Source organism: Dendrobates tinctorius, unplaced genomic scaffold, assembly GCF_039654945.1.
Source record: "Dendrobates tinctorius isolate UK_male_01 unplaced genomic scaffold, ASM3965494v1 ptg000129l, whole genome shotgun sequence".
In the NCBI taxonomy this organism is placed as follows: Eukaryota; Metazoa; Chordata; class Amphibia; order Anura; family Dendrobatidae; genus Dendrobates; species Dendrobates tinctorius.
This window is the reverse complement of record NW_027361797.1, coordinates 20,294,324-20,313,570: the sequence shown is the minus strand read 5'-3', so window position 1 is coordinate 20,313,570 and position 19,247 is coordinate 20,294,324. Positions and strand designations below refer to the sequence as shown.

General features: G+C 42.3%; 1 protein-coding gene across 3 annotated transcripts in view; it reads left to right on the top strand.

The window, feature by feature from the left end:
- EMP2 (epithelial membrane protein 2) overlaps nt 1-14,404 on the top strand; it is a 93,442-nt gene extending 79,038 nt beyond the window's left edge. For all 3 annotated transcript variants that reach the window (XM_073542836.1, XM_073542837.1, XM_073542838.1), the window contains 3 exons: nt 6,856-6,955; nt 7,104-7,250; nt 12,155-14,404. In XM_073542836.1, the coding sequence (XP_073398937.1) occupies nt 6,856-6,955; nt 7,104-7,250; nt 12,155-12,327 (420 nt within the window). In that variant the 3' untranslated portion in view covers nt 12,328-14,404. The remainder of the gene's footprint in view (nt 1-6,855; nt 6,956-7,103; nt 7,251-12,154) is intronic.
- The last annotated feature ends 4,843 nt before the right edge of the window (nt 14,405-19,247 follow it).

Genomic DNA, 19,247 nt, shown 5'->3' with positions numbered 1-19,247 from the left:
GCTGCAGAACGCCGCTGCAGCCCCCTCACACTGTACAATTGCTTTGTCGTGACGAATCCCATTGTTGTGTAGACATTATGCCATATGCACACCGGAGCGATGGAAACACGCTCACTAAAGACGGTACTACAGCTGTGCACAGGTCACCGATCTGACTGCTTTGCCTAATACACGCGCCTCATGAAAATGAAAAATTCTATAGATGTAATTGTACAGCAGCGAACCATCCAGTTAGCACTAAACAAAAATCCTTTCGTTAATTCATTCTTTTATTTTCCGACTCCTGATATGCATTTTGTAGACTGATTCAAGTTTTAGATTTTTTCTTTCTTGTGGGACTGTCCCTCCCAGTACTACAGGCTGGATTTAAAATCTTTGTGTATCCTGGGTGCTACTGTCTTCATTTGATTTCATGAATCAGTGCATTTCAAATACTGTATTACCCCCCCACATATGCTTTCCTTCCTCACTATTCCAGTGCCCTCTTAGATAGTTTCTCCTTTCTTCCCTGCAGATGTGTACAACCCTATAAGGCAAGAGTCACACAAGAGATTAATACGGACGAGTGCTATGAGAGAAAAAAATCACAAGCACTCGGACCAATGTTAATCTATGGGACAGCTCCCATCATCCGTTTTTTTCTCGCCCGTATTATACATGCGGGTGAAATCATAGCATGCTGCGATTTGCACCATATTACGCCCGAGACTCGCAAGTGCAAGTCTATAGGTGCGAGAAAAAATGGATTACACATGGACCATGCGTGTGGCTTGCGAGAAATGCACACTGGTGTCCTTTAGAAAAGCCGGCAATTCAGTGCGCTATACTGTAAAATCACACTGACAGGTTAAAATAGAAAAGATAGAATACATGCATACACATAGTATAGGTATATATATATGTCAGTGAGACACATATATACAGAGGGGCAAAAAAGTATTTAGTCAGTCAGCAATAGTGCAAGTTCCACCACTTAAAAAGATGAGAGGCGTCTGTAATTTACATCATAGGTAGACCTCAACTATGGGAGACAAACTGAGAAAAAAAAATCCAGAAAATCACATTGTCTGTTTTTTTTTCATTTTATTTGCATATTATGGTGGAAAATAAGTATTTGGTCAGAAACAAGCAATCAAGATTTCTGGCTCTCACAGACCTGTAACTTCTTCTTTAAGAGTCTCCTCTTTCCTCCACTCATTACCTGTAGTAATGGCACCTGTTTAAACTTGTTATCAGTATAAAAAGACACCTGTGCACACCCTCAAACAGTCTGACTCCAAACTCCACTATGGTGAAGACCAAAGAGCTGTCAAAGGACACCAGAAACAAAATTGTAGCCCTGCACCAGGCTGGGAAGACTGAATCTGCAATACCCAACCAGCTTGGAGTGAAGAAATCAACTGTGGGAGCAATAATTAGAAAATGGAAGACATACAAGACCACTGATAATCTCCCTCGATCTGGTGCTCCACGCAAAATCCCACCCCGTGGGGTCAGAATGATCACAAGAACGGTGAGCAAAAATCCCAGAACCACGCGGGGGGACCTAGTGAATGAACTGCAGAGAGCTGGGACCAATGTAACAAGGCCTACCATAAGTAACACACTACGCCACCATGGACTCAGATCCTGCAGTGCCAGACGTGTCCCACTGCTTAAGCCTGTACATGTCCGGGCCCATCTGAAGTTTGCTAGAGAGCATTTGGATGATCCAGAGGAGTTTTGGGAGAATGTCCTATGGTCTGATGAAACCAAACTGGAACTGTTTGGTAGAAACACAACTTGTCGTGTTTGGAGGAAAAAGAATACTGAGTTGCATCCATCAAACACCATACCTACTGTAAAGCATGGTGGTGGAAACATCATGCTTTGGGGCTGTTTCTCTGCAAAGGGGCCAGGACGACTGATCCGGGTACATGAAAGAATGAATGGGGCCATGTATCGTGAGATTTTGAGTGCAAACCTCCTTCCATCAGCAAGGGCATCGATGATGAAACGTGGCTGGGTCTTTCAACATGACAATGATCCAAAGCACACCGCCAGGGCAACGAAGGAGTGGCTTCGTAAGAAGCATTTCAAGGTCCTGGAGTGGCCTAGCCAGTCTCCAGATCTCAACCCTATAGAAAACCTTTGGAGGGAGTTGAAAGTCCGTGTTGCCAAGCGAAAAGCCAAAAACATCACTGCTCTAGAGGAGATCTGCATGGAGGAATGGGCCAACATACCAACAACAGTGTGTGGCAACCTTGTGAAGACTTACAGAAAACGTTTGACCTCTGTCATTGCCAACAAAGGATATATCAGAAAGTATTGAGATGAAATTTTGTTTCTGACCAAATACTTATTTTCCACCATAATATGCAAATAAAATGAAAAAAAAACAGACAATGTGATTTTCTGGATTTTTTTTCTCAGTTTGTCTCCCATAGTTGAGGTCTACCTATGATGTAAATTACAGACGCCTCTCATCTTTTTAAGTGGTGGAACTTGCACTATTGCTGACTGACTAAATACTTTTTTGCCCCACTGTATATTTATATTTCATAGAGATATAAATAGCAGAATAGGTGAAAATTCAATTGTCGGCATCTGTAAAATCATTACAGAACCCGACAGGATATGAGACATGGTTTACATACAGTAAACCATTGCATATCCGTTAGATTTATATATGTCCCTCACTAATAATGTTAGTGTGTGTGTAAAATTTTGGAGCTGAAGGTGTTAAATTAAAGGATTAATTCACGGAAAAAACTTGCGTGAGCTCCCGCGCAATTATCTCCGCCAGAAAGGGCAAGCCAGTGACTGAGGGCGGATATTAATAGCCTAGAGAGGGACCATTGTTTTTGGGCCCCCCGGATAAGAAAAATCTGCCCCCAGCCACCCCAGAAAAGGCGCATCTGTAAAATGCCCCAATTCTGGCACTTACCCTCTCTCTTCCCATTGCCCTGTAGCGGGTGGCATATGGTGTAATAAGGGGTTAATGTCACCTTGCTATTGTAAGGTGACATTAAGCCTGGTTAATAATGGAGAGGCGTCAATAAGACACCTAACCATTAGGCTGTGTGCACACGCTGCGGATTTTGCTGCGGTTCCGCAGCGGTTTTGGCCGCTGCGGACCCGCAGCAGTTTTTGCTGCGGTGTACAGTACCATGATTCCCTATGGGAATCAAAAACCGCAGTGCAGACGGTGCGGAATTTTCCGCGCGGATTATCTGCGGTTTTCAATCCGCAGAAAGAATTGACATGTCAATTCTTTCTGCGGATTCTCCTGCGGTTTGCCATCTCCTCCATTGAGGAGATGAAAAACCGCAGGGCAAAACCGCAGAGCAATCCGCAGGTAAAACCGCAGGTCTTTTGACCTGCGGTTTCACCTGCGGATTTTACAAAATCCGTGCGGATGAATCCGCACATAATCCGCAGCGTGTGCACACAGCCTCATTAATCCACTAGTCTGAAAGGGTTAAAAACACACACACATTAAGAATAAAGACTTTTAATGAAATAAACACACATTTTTCCCATCTTTAATAAGCTCCCAATCCAAGCCAAGCCATCGTTCTTCTGTAAAAAAAATAAATAAAAAAGCAACAATATTCCATACTTGTCCGCCGTACAGTCAAGTCCCACACTGCAATCCATCTGAAGGGGTTAAGTAGTTTACAACCGGGAGCAGTGCTAATGCGACCGGCCCAGCTGTAAACCACGGAGGAATGAAGGAAAAGCTGCCAGCGCAGTCTCCCCGCCTGACCGGAGATGATCTGATTAGCGTGGGAAAGTTTCTGAACATTTTCCCACGCTGTCAGTTCACAGCGGGTCGGACAGGGAGTCAGCACAGCCTCAGTGACTACTGCTGACGTCACTCATCAGACGTCAATCATTTTTCATGTGTGAAATAAAACTGACCAATTTTCATCAGGGTATTTTGATCAGATTTTCATCAGTTTGCTTCATTTTTACCATCAGTCTTTCAGCAGTTTTTCTCGTATTCAGAGGTTTTGCATGCTTCTCCTATCAGTCAGTGAAAGGGCAGGGATGGAATTCGAGTGCTGTCCAGTATTTTCACAGACCCATAGACTTGCATTGGTGACTTTAATGCGTGATACCGATCAAACCCAGAAAGATCTCAATGTTTTAGTGCAGACAACTTGATTCGCAAATATACAGTCATGTGAACAGCTCCATGGACTATAAGAAGTAAGAATTCTAGCCACGAAATCCAAAGATAGAACTCATATGTGAAAAACTGATTGAACCCCAACACTGAGAGAAGGGCAGAGCCAGAAACTGGAGCAGAAGCTCTGATGGGTTGTAACATTCAGATCACTCAGCTGGATTAAAAATAAGAAACAATCTGCAGCAGCAAAATTATATATTTTTTTAATGACAACTATTAAGAAAGTTCAAGACCAGGTCATTTATCCTTGTTCCTGAGCTTTTCTTTTTTTCATTCGGTTGAAAGAGCTGTTAAAAAATAAAATGTTTGTATCATTTTTTTCATGACACTTTTTATGTTATTTTTTCATCTTTTACTGTACTTTTTATCATTTTTTGCAGGAAGCAGCTAGGCCCCTTTTTGTTGGCTTGGTGTACTGGGACGTCTGTCTTTTTGGGGTGCATATATATATATATATATAGATATATATAGTGCTGGGCAGCCCGTCTGCTAATATTATGGGCGTCATCAATAGGCTGTAAGGCCTCTTTCACACATCCGGTGTCAGGGGTCCGGCGAAAAGCCGGGCCGCCGGATCCGGCCTGCAGCGGTGACACCGGATGTACATGCGGCGCCTGATGCGGCTTGGAGGACATTTAAAGGAGCCGCAGTATCGGGGAACGAGAGAGCCAGCTGGAGAGAGATCGGGAGACAAGAGAGCAGCCAGAGAGACAGCGGGGGACGAGAGAGCAGCCAGAGAGACAGCGGGGGACGAGAGAGCAGCCAAAGAGAGAGCGGGGGACGAGAGAGCAGCCAGAGATACAGCGGGGGACGAGAGAGCAGCCAAAGAGAGTGCAGGGGATGAGAGAGCAGCCAGAGAGACAGCGGGGACGAGAGAGCAGCCAAAGAGAGAGCAGCCAAAGAGAGAGCGGGGGGCGAGAGAGCAGCCAGAGAGACAGCGGGGGACGAGAGAGCCAGCCAAAGAAAGGTATGGAGAGGGAGAGAGAGAAGGGGAGGGGGAGAGAGAGAGATGCGCACCGGGCACTTGTGGGGCTAAAACTCACAGTGTCCGGGCATGCGCTGTTGAAAAAGCCGGTCCGGCGCTGCAAAAAAACGTTGCAGCCAACGTTTTTTGCAGACGCCGGATGGCGCATGTTTGCCGTATCCAGCAAAACCCGGAGGCGCCGCATGTCCATCCGGCACGATGCGGCGATCATTACATTCTATGTGAAAAAAACGGATCCAATTCTGGATCCGGTTTTCACAATTTTCGGCGCATCGTGCCAGATTTAAAAAAACGGATGTGTGAAAATAGCCTTAGCCGGTCACTTTGCACCACACATACCTGTGTAACTGGTGTTCTATGCAGGCCTCATTTGTGTGCAATTTTTCTACTAGGCAGCCAACCCCTCCATAATTTGCTAGGTGTGTGGGGTGGCTGTTTTTAGCAGTAGTTTGTACCTGTTCTCCTAGGATCCAGTAGCTCCTGCTCCCTCCCTAAACCCAGCGATTACATGACTGCTAGGTATGGAGGAAGAAGTTGCCAGTGCTTTCGATACTGTTTAAACAGCACTCATATAGCGCTGTATGTACATCAATTGGGAAAGCAAAGATGGTAATAAACCACCTCTGCCTTCTCTATGGGGAATTTGTCTGCTGTTTGGAAACCTGGTCTCCTCTCCTGTAGCTTCATGATGTTGTGTAGCTGTTAAACTATGCAGTGATGCTTCGGAAAGTCACTGAAAAATATAACGTGGATTACATGAACGTTTAAAGTCTATGGCCCCTATTCGTCAAAACAATTTTGCCAGTTTTCTGGAGTGTATTGCTTTGAAGAGTTGCAAAGTTTTGGTGCAAGTTGCACAAAAATCTTGCGGCTTTTAGTGTTTTCACTCGTTTCTCCCAGCTGTGCCAGAATGAGCAGAACTGGGACGAGACAAGGGCACGGAGAAGGCGCAACGCTTCAATTCATTTATTTGATGATGAGCTGTGGCGTTCCCTTTGCCACAAATCTTAGATTTCTGGCGTAGCGCGTGGAGGTGCACAACACTCGTTCGACATTCCAGATTCATAAAGATCTAACTTTTCATGCACCAGGAGCCTTTGACTCCATCAGGCCTCCTCATCAAGACCAATGAGAAAATCACCAGCCTTGATGAATCGGGGGGGGGGGGGGGGGGCTGTCCAGAGGCAGTTATAGTGTACCTCCTGTTAGGCCTCATTCACTGGGAGCCAAAATGACAAGTGAAAGATTAATGGAATATCTGCATGTCTTCGATGGTTTGTATGTACACCGATTACAATCACAGCTGTTTGATGGAATTTCTGTTCTTATCTTGTGAGGAAACAAAAGATCAAGTAATTTATTCTCTGAACCTTCACCAGTAAATGCTTGTAGGTCCTCGTCGGTTTGCCAGTTTCAGTCAAGTTTAATGTGTATGATGGTCTTTTAAGATTCTGAAGGTCTGTGCAGTCAGATGTCCATCAATGGACTCTAGTCATATGCCATAACATTGTGATGGTAACATGCGTTTTAGAATTGGTGGGCTCAGCTATTGTATGTATTTAGAAGGACTAAACAAGAGTTGACCAAGTCCCAATGTTGCAAAAAATAAGTAAATTAGCGACTTACAGCTAAGTGACATTGATAGGAAAAAAAAATACAAATTGATGGAAGCTTCTACCATCATTTTCATCCTCAGGCCTGGTGGGTTGGAGAGAACTATTATGTGGACATCTGGAGGACCTGTGTGAACGCTACTACAGATACAGCCTGTTCAGAGATTACAAGTGACAACAATTGTAAGTTCTGATGTTTATATAAGATAATTCGCCTCACCCCCCCACCACCACCCAAAAAAAAAAAAAAGGGTTCAGACGGGGAAAGAAAAGTCCTTTGATGGGGCACAAATCGATGAGTACGTTAATAATTGGATATGTTAACTCTTAGCTTTTCAGGCTATCCAGACCATTCAGGCGACCATGATCCTGGCCACCATTCTGTGCTGCATCGGACTTTTGAGCTTTGTTTTCCAACTGTTTCGGCTTAAACAAGGGGAACGATTTGTGCTGACTGCTATTATCCAGATGCTGTCATGTAAGTAGCACAATTATGTTAGGTACTTTATACATCAGTTACTTATATCCTTGCTGTCAAGGCTTGGGCAGTTCTCCTCAGGTAGTTCTGTACTTTTAATCCCCCCCTCGTAAAAATATATGTAAGGAGATTTCTTCATCAATAATTATGGTGAATATTGGGGTCAAGCAAGGAGGTAAACCCAAACTACAAGGCGACCTTATCCCCTGATCCGCTATGAATGGAATACCACCTCCACGTTTTTGCAACACATCGCTCTGCTATTCTGAAAAGTCATCCAGCATCTTAATTAGATCTTTTAATTGTTCATTATTGTAATTTCACAATGAAATAAATGATTTCATTTAGTGACGATTATGAACCTATAAATTTTCTGGGTCACAGTTTTTTTTTTTTTTAATATTAATCCATTTGTTATATTAATTGAAGCCGTCTTGTACGGCCTAATTAACAAGATAAATTAAACCTTTGCTTATTTCTGCTTGTTTTTATTTTTCTAGTAGTTTATATTTGTTATCTACACTTTGTAAAAAAAAAAAAAAAAGGAAAAACATTTCTAATACATAGAAAATGAGGGAATCTAGGTGCTGACAGGCGCTTGAACTGTCATTTACTGAGCTCGCTTCCTCTGTGATGTTACAAGGAAGCGGGGTGACGGAATGGTGATTAGTTGTGGACCCTGTGGTTTCCATGAACTCTACAACCCTCCCCTTCCATCGTGAAACAGCTCTTGTCTAGTCATATCTATTTAACCCCTTCAGGACCGGAGCTTTTTCCGGTTTTGCGTTTTCGTTTTTCACTCCCCTTCTTTCCAGAGCCATAACTTTTTTATTTTTCCGTCAATATGGCCATGTGAGGGCTTATTTTTTGCGGGACGAGTTGGAATTTTGAACGACACGATTGGTTTTACCATGTAGTGTACTCGAAAACTGGAAAAAAATTCCAAGTGTGGTGAAATTGGTTGGCTTTTTTGCTAGCTTCAATAAATTCTAAAACTGACCTGCCATTATGATTCTCCAGGTCATTATGAGTTCTTAGACACCAAACATGTCTAGGTTCTTTTTTTATCTAAGTGGTGCAAAAAAATTCCAAAATTTGCTAAAAAAAAAAAGGCGCCATTTTCCGATATCAGTAGCGTCTCCATTTTGATCTCGGGTTGGGTGAGGGCTTATTCTTTGCGCACCGAGATAACGTTTTTAATTATATCACTTTTGTGCAGATGCATTCTTTTGATTGCCCGTTATTGCATTTTAATGCAATGTTGCGGCGACCAAAAATAATGTTTCGATTTTTTTCTCGCTACGCCGTTTAGCAATAAGGTTAATCCTTTTTTTTATTGATAGATCATGTGATTCTGAACGCGGCGCTACCAAAATATGTGTATGTGATTTTTTTTTTTTTCAATGGAGCGAAAGGGGGGAGGTGAATTGAACTTGTTTTTTTTTAAATATTTTTTTAATATACTTAAAAACATTTTTCTTTAACTTTTGGCATGCTTCAATACCCTCCATGGGAGGCTAGAAGTTGCCATAGCACGACCAGGTATCACAGGGTGGCGCTCATAGCAATCCGACATCATGCCGACGAATCGATGACCCCCGATCACGTGGCATGGGTCAGGCTGGTTTCACATTTGCGTTTTTTTGCGCTGGAAAAAAACGCATACCTGCACATGCGTTTTTCCCCCTATATTTAACATGGGTGCGCATACCTGCGCGCTGGCATGCGCACGTATGCGATTTTCATGTGCTGCGTTTTTTTGGGGTGTGCGTTTGTATTTTCCAGACGCAGCATGTTGCATTTTTTGGCCCTGCAAAAAAGCACATGCGCACGTATGCGCACGTTTTGCGCTAAAAAAGGCCATTATAGCCTATGGATGCGCATACGTGCGCATTGGCATGCTTATGTATGCGTTTTTTTGCACATGCGTTTTTTTTTTTAACATTAGTTTAGACAATGGAATTTAGGGGTTTGGGTTAGAGTTAGGGTTAGTTAAGGGGTTTAGGGTTAGGGTTAGGGTCAGGGTTAGGATCAGGGTATGGCTTGGTTAAGGGTTAGGGTTAGGATCAGGGTATGGTTTGGTTAAGGGTTAGGGTTAGGGTCAGGGTTAGGGTTAGGGTATGGTTTGGTTAAGGGTTAGGGTTAGGGTCAGGGTTAGGGTCAGGGTTAGGGTATGGTTTGGTTAAGGGTTAGGGTCAGGGTTAGGGTTAGGATCAGGGTATGGTTTGGTTAAGGGTTAGGGTTAGGGTCAGGGTTAGGGTATGGTTTGGTTAAGGGTTAGGGTTAGGGTCAGGGTATGGTTTGGTTAAGGGTTAGGGTATGGTTTGGTTAAGGGTTAGGGTTAGGGTATGGTTTGGTTAAGGGTTAGGGTCAGGGTTAGGGTCAGGGTTAGGGTATGGTTTGGTTAAGGGTTAGGGTCAGGGTTAGGGTATGGTTTTGTTAAGGGTTAGGGTCAGGGTTAGGGTATGGTTTGGTTAAGGGTTAGGGTTAGGGTATGGTTTGGTTAAGGGTTAGAGTCAGGGTTAGGGTTAGGGTCAGGGTTAGGGTATGGTTTGGTTAAGGGTTAGGGTTAGGGTTAGGGTATGGTTTGGTTAAGGGTTAGGGTCAGGGTTAGGGTATGGTTTGGTTAAGGGTTAGGGTATGGTTTGGTTAAGGGTTAGGGTCAGGGTTAGGGTTAGGGTCAGGGTATGGTTTGGTTAAGGGTTAGGGTCAGGGTTAGGGTATGGTTTGGTTAAGGGTTAGGGTCAGGGTTAGGGTATGGTTTGGTTAAGGGTTAGGGTTAGGGTATGGTTTGGTTAAGGGTTAGGGTTAGGGTCAGGGTTAGGGTCAGGGTTAGGGTATGGTTTGGTTAAGGGTTAGGGTCAGGGTTAGGGTATGGTTTGGTTAAGGGTTAGGGTCAGGGTTAGGGTATGGTTTGGTTAAGGGTTAGGGTCAGGGTATGGTTTGGTTAAGGGTTAGGGTATGGTTTGGTTAAGGGTTAGGGTCAGGGTTAGGGTATGGTTTCGTTAAGGGTTAGGGTCAGGGTTAGGGTTAGGGTATGGTTTGGTTAAGGGTTAGGGTTAGTAAAGTCATGGTTTGGGTTAGTGTGAGGGGCCACCTAATGTTTGGAAAAAACGCAAACGCGGTAAAAACGCACTAAAAACGCTTACAAACGCATAAAAACGCTGCGTTTTTTTCATGCATGCTCATAAAAATGCTTGAAAAAAACGCAGCAGTTGTATGCTTTTGTATGCATTTTTTCAATGCTTTTTTTGCGGGAAAAACGCGCTGCAAAAAAAAGCAAGTGTGAAACTAGCCTCAGCGGTGTGTGTATTTCCGGCCCGATGGCCGGAAGCGTGATTTAAATGCCGGTGTCAGTGTTTGACAGTGGCATTTAACTAGCTAAAACAGCTGACATGTCCCGGCTTTGATGCGGGCTCACTGCCGTAGCCCACATCAAAGCGGGTGATACGGACATAGGATGTGCTATACTGTCCGATGTCAGTAAGGGGTTAATTGATTAGGTCTAATCTGTGGTATCAAACACAGCCTAAAACAGACCATACATATTAGATGGCTGTTGACCAATAATTTGGCTGACAGCCATCTTGGTAGTCTCTCCTATACATAAGCGCGCTTGCTTGGCCCAATGCTCCTGTGTTCTCTAGAAGACAGCTATTGAAAGACATCTCTTTCAGTGGCTTATCTCCAGGATAACAAAAGGATTGACAGCCCAATATCGGATATACTCAAGCGACATCGCCCCTATGACAAGTTGCCCAGCACCCTTATACACATTAGGGTGTTGGTTTGAACCTGTTCAAATGGGCGGGTTCAGCCGACATTAGTTTAATGTCATCCGAAATGAATTTTTTTCCTGCAGCCATTAAGTCCATGTGAAAAATGTTATCCGAACAGCCCAAGTGAATAACATCGGTCCTAGTACTGTCCCGTGTGATACCACTTTTATCAATGGCCAGCATTGGAACCAAGAAAATGGTGAACGTAGCGTTACAATTTTTTGGGAGAACAGTTAAATAAAAAACTCATCAGCAAGTCATTAATTAAGAAAAAAATTCAACTGCAGATTGTGATAATGATTACGATCAGTGATAAAGTCAAGATTAGAGTTGAGTGAAATAGGTCGGTCAGATTCAAAAGTCGCCGACTTTCGCCAAAGTCGGGTATCATGAAACGAAACCTGACCACAGTGTGAAGTTGGCCATGCGGTCGGCGGCCCAAGCGTCAAAGTCGGGTTTCGCCGAATGCTTGCACGTGACTTTTTTCAGCCAATGAGAGAAGCGGAGTGTAGTGGGAGCGGGAGTGGGAGAGAAGAGAGATTTTGCCGCCTCTGGGGTTAAAATTCATGCCAGGTGTGTTTACAGTCCTCCACTCACTGCCGACTTTTCTCCCCATTGACTTGCATTGGGTTTCGTGTTTCACAACTTTTGCCTATAGTCGGCCGATTTCGTTCGACCGACTTTAGAGAAAGTCGGGTTTCATGAAACCCGACTCGACCCTAAAAAAGGCAAAGTCGCTCATCTCTAGTCAAGATTTTTTGGCCAATTACCTACATAATTTGGGGTTGTAGGAACCCACCAAGTTGCCGCACCAAGTCCTTGCAGACCTCACTCGGGCGTAAAAAAAACCCCAAAACTTTTGTAAGAACTTGCTGGTATATGGAGGTAACCTTGTGCTTCATTGCCTGCTTTGGGTGCTGAATTCTGGGTCTCCACAATTCAGGAATCTTCACAGTAAAGCCGTCCTTCAATCCATTTATGGATCTTGCAATACAATTCTACAGTTTATCCATCCATTGCACTAAGCAAACGTTACTAACACTATCCTGTGTCTCAGTAATGTTACATCACCACTCATAGATATGCATGTTGATTTTTATATATTTTTTCCTTTTCATCTTCTAGGTCTGTGTGTCATGATTGCTGCCTCAATTTACGCTTCCATGCATGAAGACTTCCATCCGAATTTAGGACTAAAGGACGGCACATACGGATACTCCTTCATTCTAGCTTGGATTGCCTTTGCTTTCATCTTCATTAATAGCATCATGTACTTGATACTTAGAAAGCGTAAATAAGCTGTAACATCAGCGAGATGACTTCTCTCCCTACACAAACCAAATGCAGATAACCATTTTGTATATAATCATTTTATAGTGGTTGTGTAGTAAAATGGTAATGTTTCCTAAAGACGTACTGTTTTCTTAGCAGTGTTACCGCTAAGAATATGACGCATTATACATGTATCCTGGAACATTGACCCTTTGGTTAATGGGAAAGAATTAGAATATTACAATACATGTATAATGTTTGACAACTTGAACTTTTTTTGTTTTATTTTATATAAATATATATATATTTTTTTTTTGGGAGGTTAGTAGATGTAGATTAAACAAGTTCATATTGTCCAGGGGAAAGGGGAGGGAGGATTGGGTGGTTCTGAAATAACTAGCTTTTATAAAACATCTCAGTCATGATCTAAAAAAAAAAAAAAAATGCTCTCGCCCCAAAATTGGTAAAGGTGTAGGTTAATGTTTTATAAAGCACATAGAAGTCAGAGGACTATAAAAGATTTTGTTTTTGTATTTGTTTTCCGGACTTATTTTTCTTGCTGTAGTCAGAGTCTCCCCCAACCACTCCCATTTTTTGAGTGTAGTGGAATGTTCCATGAAGATAACCGCTTTGGAACAGACCATTAAACACAAGCAATGGGGATTCTGACTACGCTACAGTGATTCAGTTAGGTTTTATGCATATTGGAGTTTCAAATTTTGTATTTTTGCTTTGTCATAGAAGCCGTAAAAAGGAAATTTAAGCTGTGAAGGATTTGATAGCACACAGTTGGGCCACATTGACTTAAAATGGGGTTAATCAGTTTCAGTCAATTTATGGCAAAAAAAATAGCAGAGCCTCAAATTCAGGCATGAACAGAGACCTACAAGGATTTCTTTCCTTGCTATAAAATGCCAAGCAACAATAATTAATAAACATAATACAAAAAAGCTTACTTTTATATTTCTCTGAATAGATGAACTTACAATTAATGGGAATCTATTACCTCCAAATCGCTAACTACAACACCTTTATAGGTACATAGGGGACTTAGCCCAAATAAGAGATTTTAGCTCAAGTATAGATTTTAGCAGATTAGGTGCCATAAAATGTTTATATTATATGCAAATCAGGTGGTTTTTTGGGACCCTTGGTGTGGCCAATGTTTCTTTGCAACAATATGCCCTTTGAATTTGTATACCGAGCACGGTCACGTCTTGATTGGCAGTGAACTCTGTAGCTGTGCTTACATAGGGTTATTGCTGACTCTGGTCTGCAATACAGTAACAAGAGGTGCTGGCAGACAAGTCAGTGGCGAAAGTGGAGCGGTGTCAGCGCGGAGGTGTAAAGCTGATGATCAACATATCTTGATTAACAGTGCTGAACTCAATCAGCAGGTGTGCACTCCACTCGGACACTGCAGCCAAGTCGACAGTGTCATTGCCGGCTCTCATCACTGGCTCCTGTCTGCGGCTGCCTATAGACACTATGCTGCAGACAGGAGTCATCAATAATACTATGTGAGCACAGCTGTAAAGTGCACTTTCAATCAAAATATGACAGTGCTCAGTATGCAAATTGAGTAGAGCATAACAGTGCACCTGATGCCCCCTCATTTGCATACAAAATCATGTTTTTTTTTTTGCCAACTAAACCACTTAAGCCCCCTTAATATCTGTATAAGTGGTTTATTTAATGTTTTGGGGCTGACCGTCTCCCTTAGAAACATATTAATGTTTTCTAATAATACCCAGTAAAAATCATACAGCAGCAGGAATGATTTATATTTCCCATAATGCATAGGAGGAAAACGGAAAAAACCAATAGGTAAATGAACTAGTCGTGCTGCAATTCATTGGACTTTCTGGAATTTAATCCTTGTCTTACAATTTACAGATATGTATTGTAGCTTTATCATTATTATTGGAAGTTTTGCTTTGTTATAGTCAGATTTTTGCCCCTACAACCTTGAACGGTGTCTGTACATATATACAAAAATGCAGATTTTGTTCCTAGATCTGTTTTGCATGTAGTTTTAAAATCTAGGTATGGAAATTGGTCATTTTATTGTTACGAAAGAAAAAATATTGCTTTAAAAATGAATGTGTCCTGTGTTTTTATTCTTTTATACATCAATAAAATATTTAGGCTAAGGTCACACGTAGCGGAATTCCAGAGGAAGTTACCGCGAGAATTCCGGAAAATCCATTCCGCGGGAAAATAGCATTTTAAACTCCCGCGGAAAAACTAGCGATTTGCAAGCATAATTAGCTTGCAGAATGCTAGCGTTTTCCAAGCGATCTGTAGCATCGCTTGGAGAACTGATTGACAGGTTGGTCACACTTATGCCTATGCAGCATCAGTAGTAAAAGATAGGATGTAAAAAATAATTTAAAAAATTGTTATTCTCACCTTCCGGCGTCCCGCTCAGCCATCCCGCCTATCTCCACGTTCCTGGTATCTTCCGGTGCCAGTAATCCTTTGTGCGAATGACCGCGAGACGTCACGCTCCCGCGATGTCATCGCGGTCATTCTCGCAAAGGATTACTGGGACTGGAAGATGCTTGGAGCGTGGAGAGATACGGGAAGATCGCCGGCCGTCGGAAGGTGAGAATAACTATATTTTTTATTTTAATTCTATTTTTACAGGGATATGGTACCCAGAGCCCGGAGGACAGTCTCTTCTCCTCCGGACCGTGGGTACCATCCGCAAATGTTCTGCTTACTTTTTGCATGGTGGGCACAGCCACATGTGGAAAGTAAGCAGAACAATGTATTCCTATTTTGCGGAATCGCCGCGATTCCGCAAAATTAATGAGCATGCTGCGTATTTTACTGCGATGCGATTCCGCCGCGGGAAAATCCGCAGCATTAGCACAGCATTGCGGAATCCCATAGGATTGCATGGGATGCTTTTTTTTGCGTTTTCGCGGCAAAATCGCGCGTTTAAAATCGCCGCAAAAAAACTCTACGTGTGAACCCAGGCTAATACAGGCAATTTATGTACAGAGGATGTCCAGGATTAGAAAAAAAAGTTTTACTTTACCAAAGAACATCAATGTTGTCCATAAGCCGGATTTTTTATTTTGGCTGATCCCATTTAAAGGCAATCTGTCAGCAGGCTTTTGCCATATAATCTGAGTGCAGCATGATGTAGGGCAATAAAGCCTGATTCCAGGGATATATCACTTACTTGGCTGCTTGGTGTAGTTTTGATAGCATCCTTGTTTGTTTGATGTAGCACAGCTAAGGCTTCTGTGCTCTTTGTGTAACCCCGCTCACACACATCTTAAAAGGGTTGACAAAAAATTAAAAGATGACTCACCTGATAAATCCCTGCGGCGTCAGTAACTCCGCCAGCTTGTTCATTTTATTGCAGTTGTGATGTCCCAATCACGTGCAGCCAAGTACCCTTTTACCGTTCTTGAGCCCTACATGCAGGCTTCACCACTGAGGATAGTGATAGGCTACATCTGTCATCATTTCATGACTGGTACATCATCACTGCAGGGTCTCTGATGATACACGAAGAGGAACCTATCCTTGCAATGTGAAGATCTGCAAAACCTGCACTCATAATGACCACAGATTGGAAACAAATCCCCAACACACAGCAGGACTGCAAGATTCCTGGAACATGCATATGTTCCTCTTCTAATGTGGTGTACTTAATTTTGCGCACTACGTGTCCTACTAGAGGTCTCGATGTTGGAGAAAAAGGACAGAAACCGAGAGCAAGGATGAGGTCTCATCGCCACACAATTACAGACAAAAAATTAAATCAACCTGTGGCCAAGCATTTCTGTGGCCCAGGACACAACATAAACAATATGAAAGTTGTTATATTAAAAGGCAACTACAAATCACAAAAAAAAACCTGCAGAAGGGTCTGGGAACAACAATGTATGGCAGTCTATGATACCCTCCATCACAAGGATTTAAGACTTGCTACAAAATCTGAAGAATCTGCTTCAGAGACCATGAGGTCACCAGGTCCAGGACAATACAACTTTCACATCACTTATCTAAGCTAACGAAGGATTTATTCTCTGAGCTCAGTTTTTTTAAATGTCCATCTATTAAACAAAATGGAACATATGGCAAACATTTTCAGCTTATTTTACTCAAACCTTTACAATCTAAAAAAAAAAGACTCCACAGCCCCAAAAAAGAAATCTGAACTAAGAAACAATAATTATCGACAAACAATAGATCTACCTAAGCTAACACCCCAACAAATACAAACCTTAGATAACCCAATCACAATGGACGAAGTAGAATCGGTCATTAAATCAAGCCCTAAAGGGAAAAGTCCAGGCCCAGATGGATACTCTACAGAGTACTATAAAGTTTTCAAAGAACTCTCCCCATATCTATTGAAATATTTTAATATAACCAGAGCAAATCTATTCAAAACAGAAGCACTTTCTGCTCATATTGCTCTTATTCCAAGAGGGTAAGGACCCAACCCTTTGTGGCAGCTATAGGTCAATTTCGTTGATTAATAACGACATCAAGTTGTATGCAGGGATTTTGGCCAGAAGGGTACAGAACCTCTTGTCGGATTTGATCAATCTCGACCAAGTGGGCTTTGTGGGGGGTGGGGAGGCCAAAGATAATGTTACTAAAACCCTGAATATAATCTACCTTACAAAATCTAAAAATATTCAAACCTCTCTTTTGTCAACTGATGCCGAAAAGGCCTTTGACCAAATTGATGGGGAGTGCACGGAAAAAACATTAGTGAAATTTGGCTTCCCTGAATCCTTCATTAGGAAGATTTTGGCTCTATACTCCTACCCAGCGGCTCGATTGAAAATCAATAATGACTTATCTCCTAGCTTTGGGATAGGGAACGGGACAAGACAGGGGTGCCCTCTCTCCCGACTCCTGTTTGTACTAGTCATGGAAACCTTTCTACAAAGAATTAGACAAAACCTCAAAATCCAGGGTGTAAGATGTGGTGAGAAGGAGCATAAAATAGCCGCATTTGCAGACTATGTTCTTTTCTACCTAACAGACCCCTGGCAATCTATCAACCCATTAATTGAAGAAATACGTGAACTTGGCTTAGTATCAAACTTTAAGATTAATTTTTCTAAATCAGAAATGCTAAACCTTAATGTTGATCAAGAAAACTGGAATCTTTCATCTAAAAAAATCCCCATTCAGAAATAATTGTTCTCATATCACATACTTAAGGCCCCGTTCACACACAGCGATCTTGCTAGCGAGATCGCTGATTTTGTGACACCACAGCGATCTCGCCAGCGAGATCGCTGTGTGTGACGGGGATCAGTGACTGGCCCCCCTGCCGGGTATCGCTGATCGTGCTCGATCGTCCTGGGCCATTTTTCGATCGCTGGTCTCCCGCTGGCCAGCCCGCATTGCTGCATGTGGCAGCGAGAGACCAGCGATGCTGGCTTCTAATGTAAACATCGGGTATCCAGGAGCCGCGGCTCTTGGATGCCCGCTGTTTACCTTGGAAACCGGCGTACACACTGGTTTCCAAGGTAAACAGTGGGTATCCAGGAGCCGCGCGGCTTAGATACCCGATGTTTATATTGGAAACCAGCTTGCTCGCTGGTCCTGATCGCTGGAGGGGCTGTATATGTGACAGCTCACCAGCGATCAGCCGAACGATGTCCGAGTGATCCCATCCATGTCGGATCGTTGGTGGGATCACTGGGACATCGTTATGTGTAACAGGGCCTTTAGGGACCAAGATTAATAACTCCATCTCTTCCTTAATCTTAATTTTCTACCTCTAATTCGCAACCTGGAACGTGATGTCTCTTCATGGATGGAGTTGCCCATTTCTTGGTTTGGCAGAATATCGTAAAGTTGATTACTCTATCCAAAATACTTTATTTCCTTCAAGTGTTACCTATTGATATCCCACAATCCTTTTTTCATAAAATTAAAACCCTAATTTCCAAATTTATTTGGCAAAACAATAGTAGGATCAAACACTCAACACTAATAAAAAGGAAATGCAAAGGAGGGTTGGGCTCGCCAGACTTCGAAAAATACAGACTCGCCTCACATATGGCCAGAATAAGGGAGGTGAGAATCTTTCTCCCTAGGAAACTATGGGTTGACATTGAACTTAATCTTCTAAATAAAAACATTAACCATTATATTTGGTCAACACCATATAAAAAATTCAAATATTGTGAAATTGTAAACCCGTTAACCAAACTATCAATAGCTTTCTGGAACAGAACAAAAAACATGATTTTGTTCCAGATATTTGTACACATACCCCAATGTTACACCTGATCCCGAATAGATACAGAGATATCAAAAACAAACTCAAAACCCTAGGGATTCTCTCTTATATACATATTGGCCACTTTATTCAAAAAGATATCATTTCTACGAATGAATTTAAGACTATATTTAGCAGCGTTAAAATGTCAGAAACAGAACTTGAAATCATAAAACAGTTGGAATTCAGATACCTAATATCTCCAATAATTCTATTGATAAATCTACGCAAGATATTTTTTTTTTTACTTAAATGGCAAACAAAAAAATATCAAAAATTTACAAAATACTCTGTGATTCGGGGTAACCTCCTAATTTCATAAGTAAATGGGAGAAGGAATTAGATATATCACTGACACCAGAGGAACTCTCTAGACTTTGGAAAGAGGTTCACTCCATCTCTCCCTCAACGAGATGCAAAGAATTAAACTATAAGATTATTTCCCGCTGGTATAAAACCCCAGACACTCTTTGTAGGATTGATAAATTTTACTCATCTAGCTGCTGGAGGTGCAGTTGATCACCAGGTATGCCTTCCCATATTTTGTATGAATGCACTAAAATTGCCCCTTTCTGGAAAATGATACATGGACACATAAAGAATGTCTTTCGAACACTACCCCCTTTGACACCCAAACAAATCCTCCATAGTGTTCGTCCTCAATACAAGCATGTA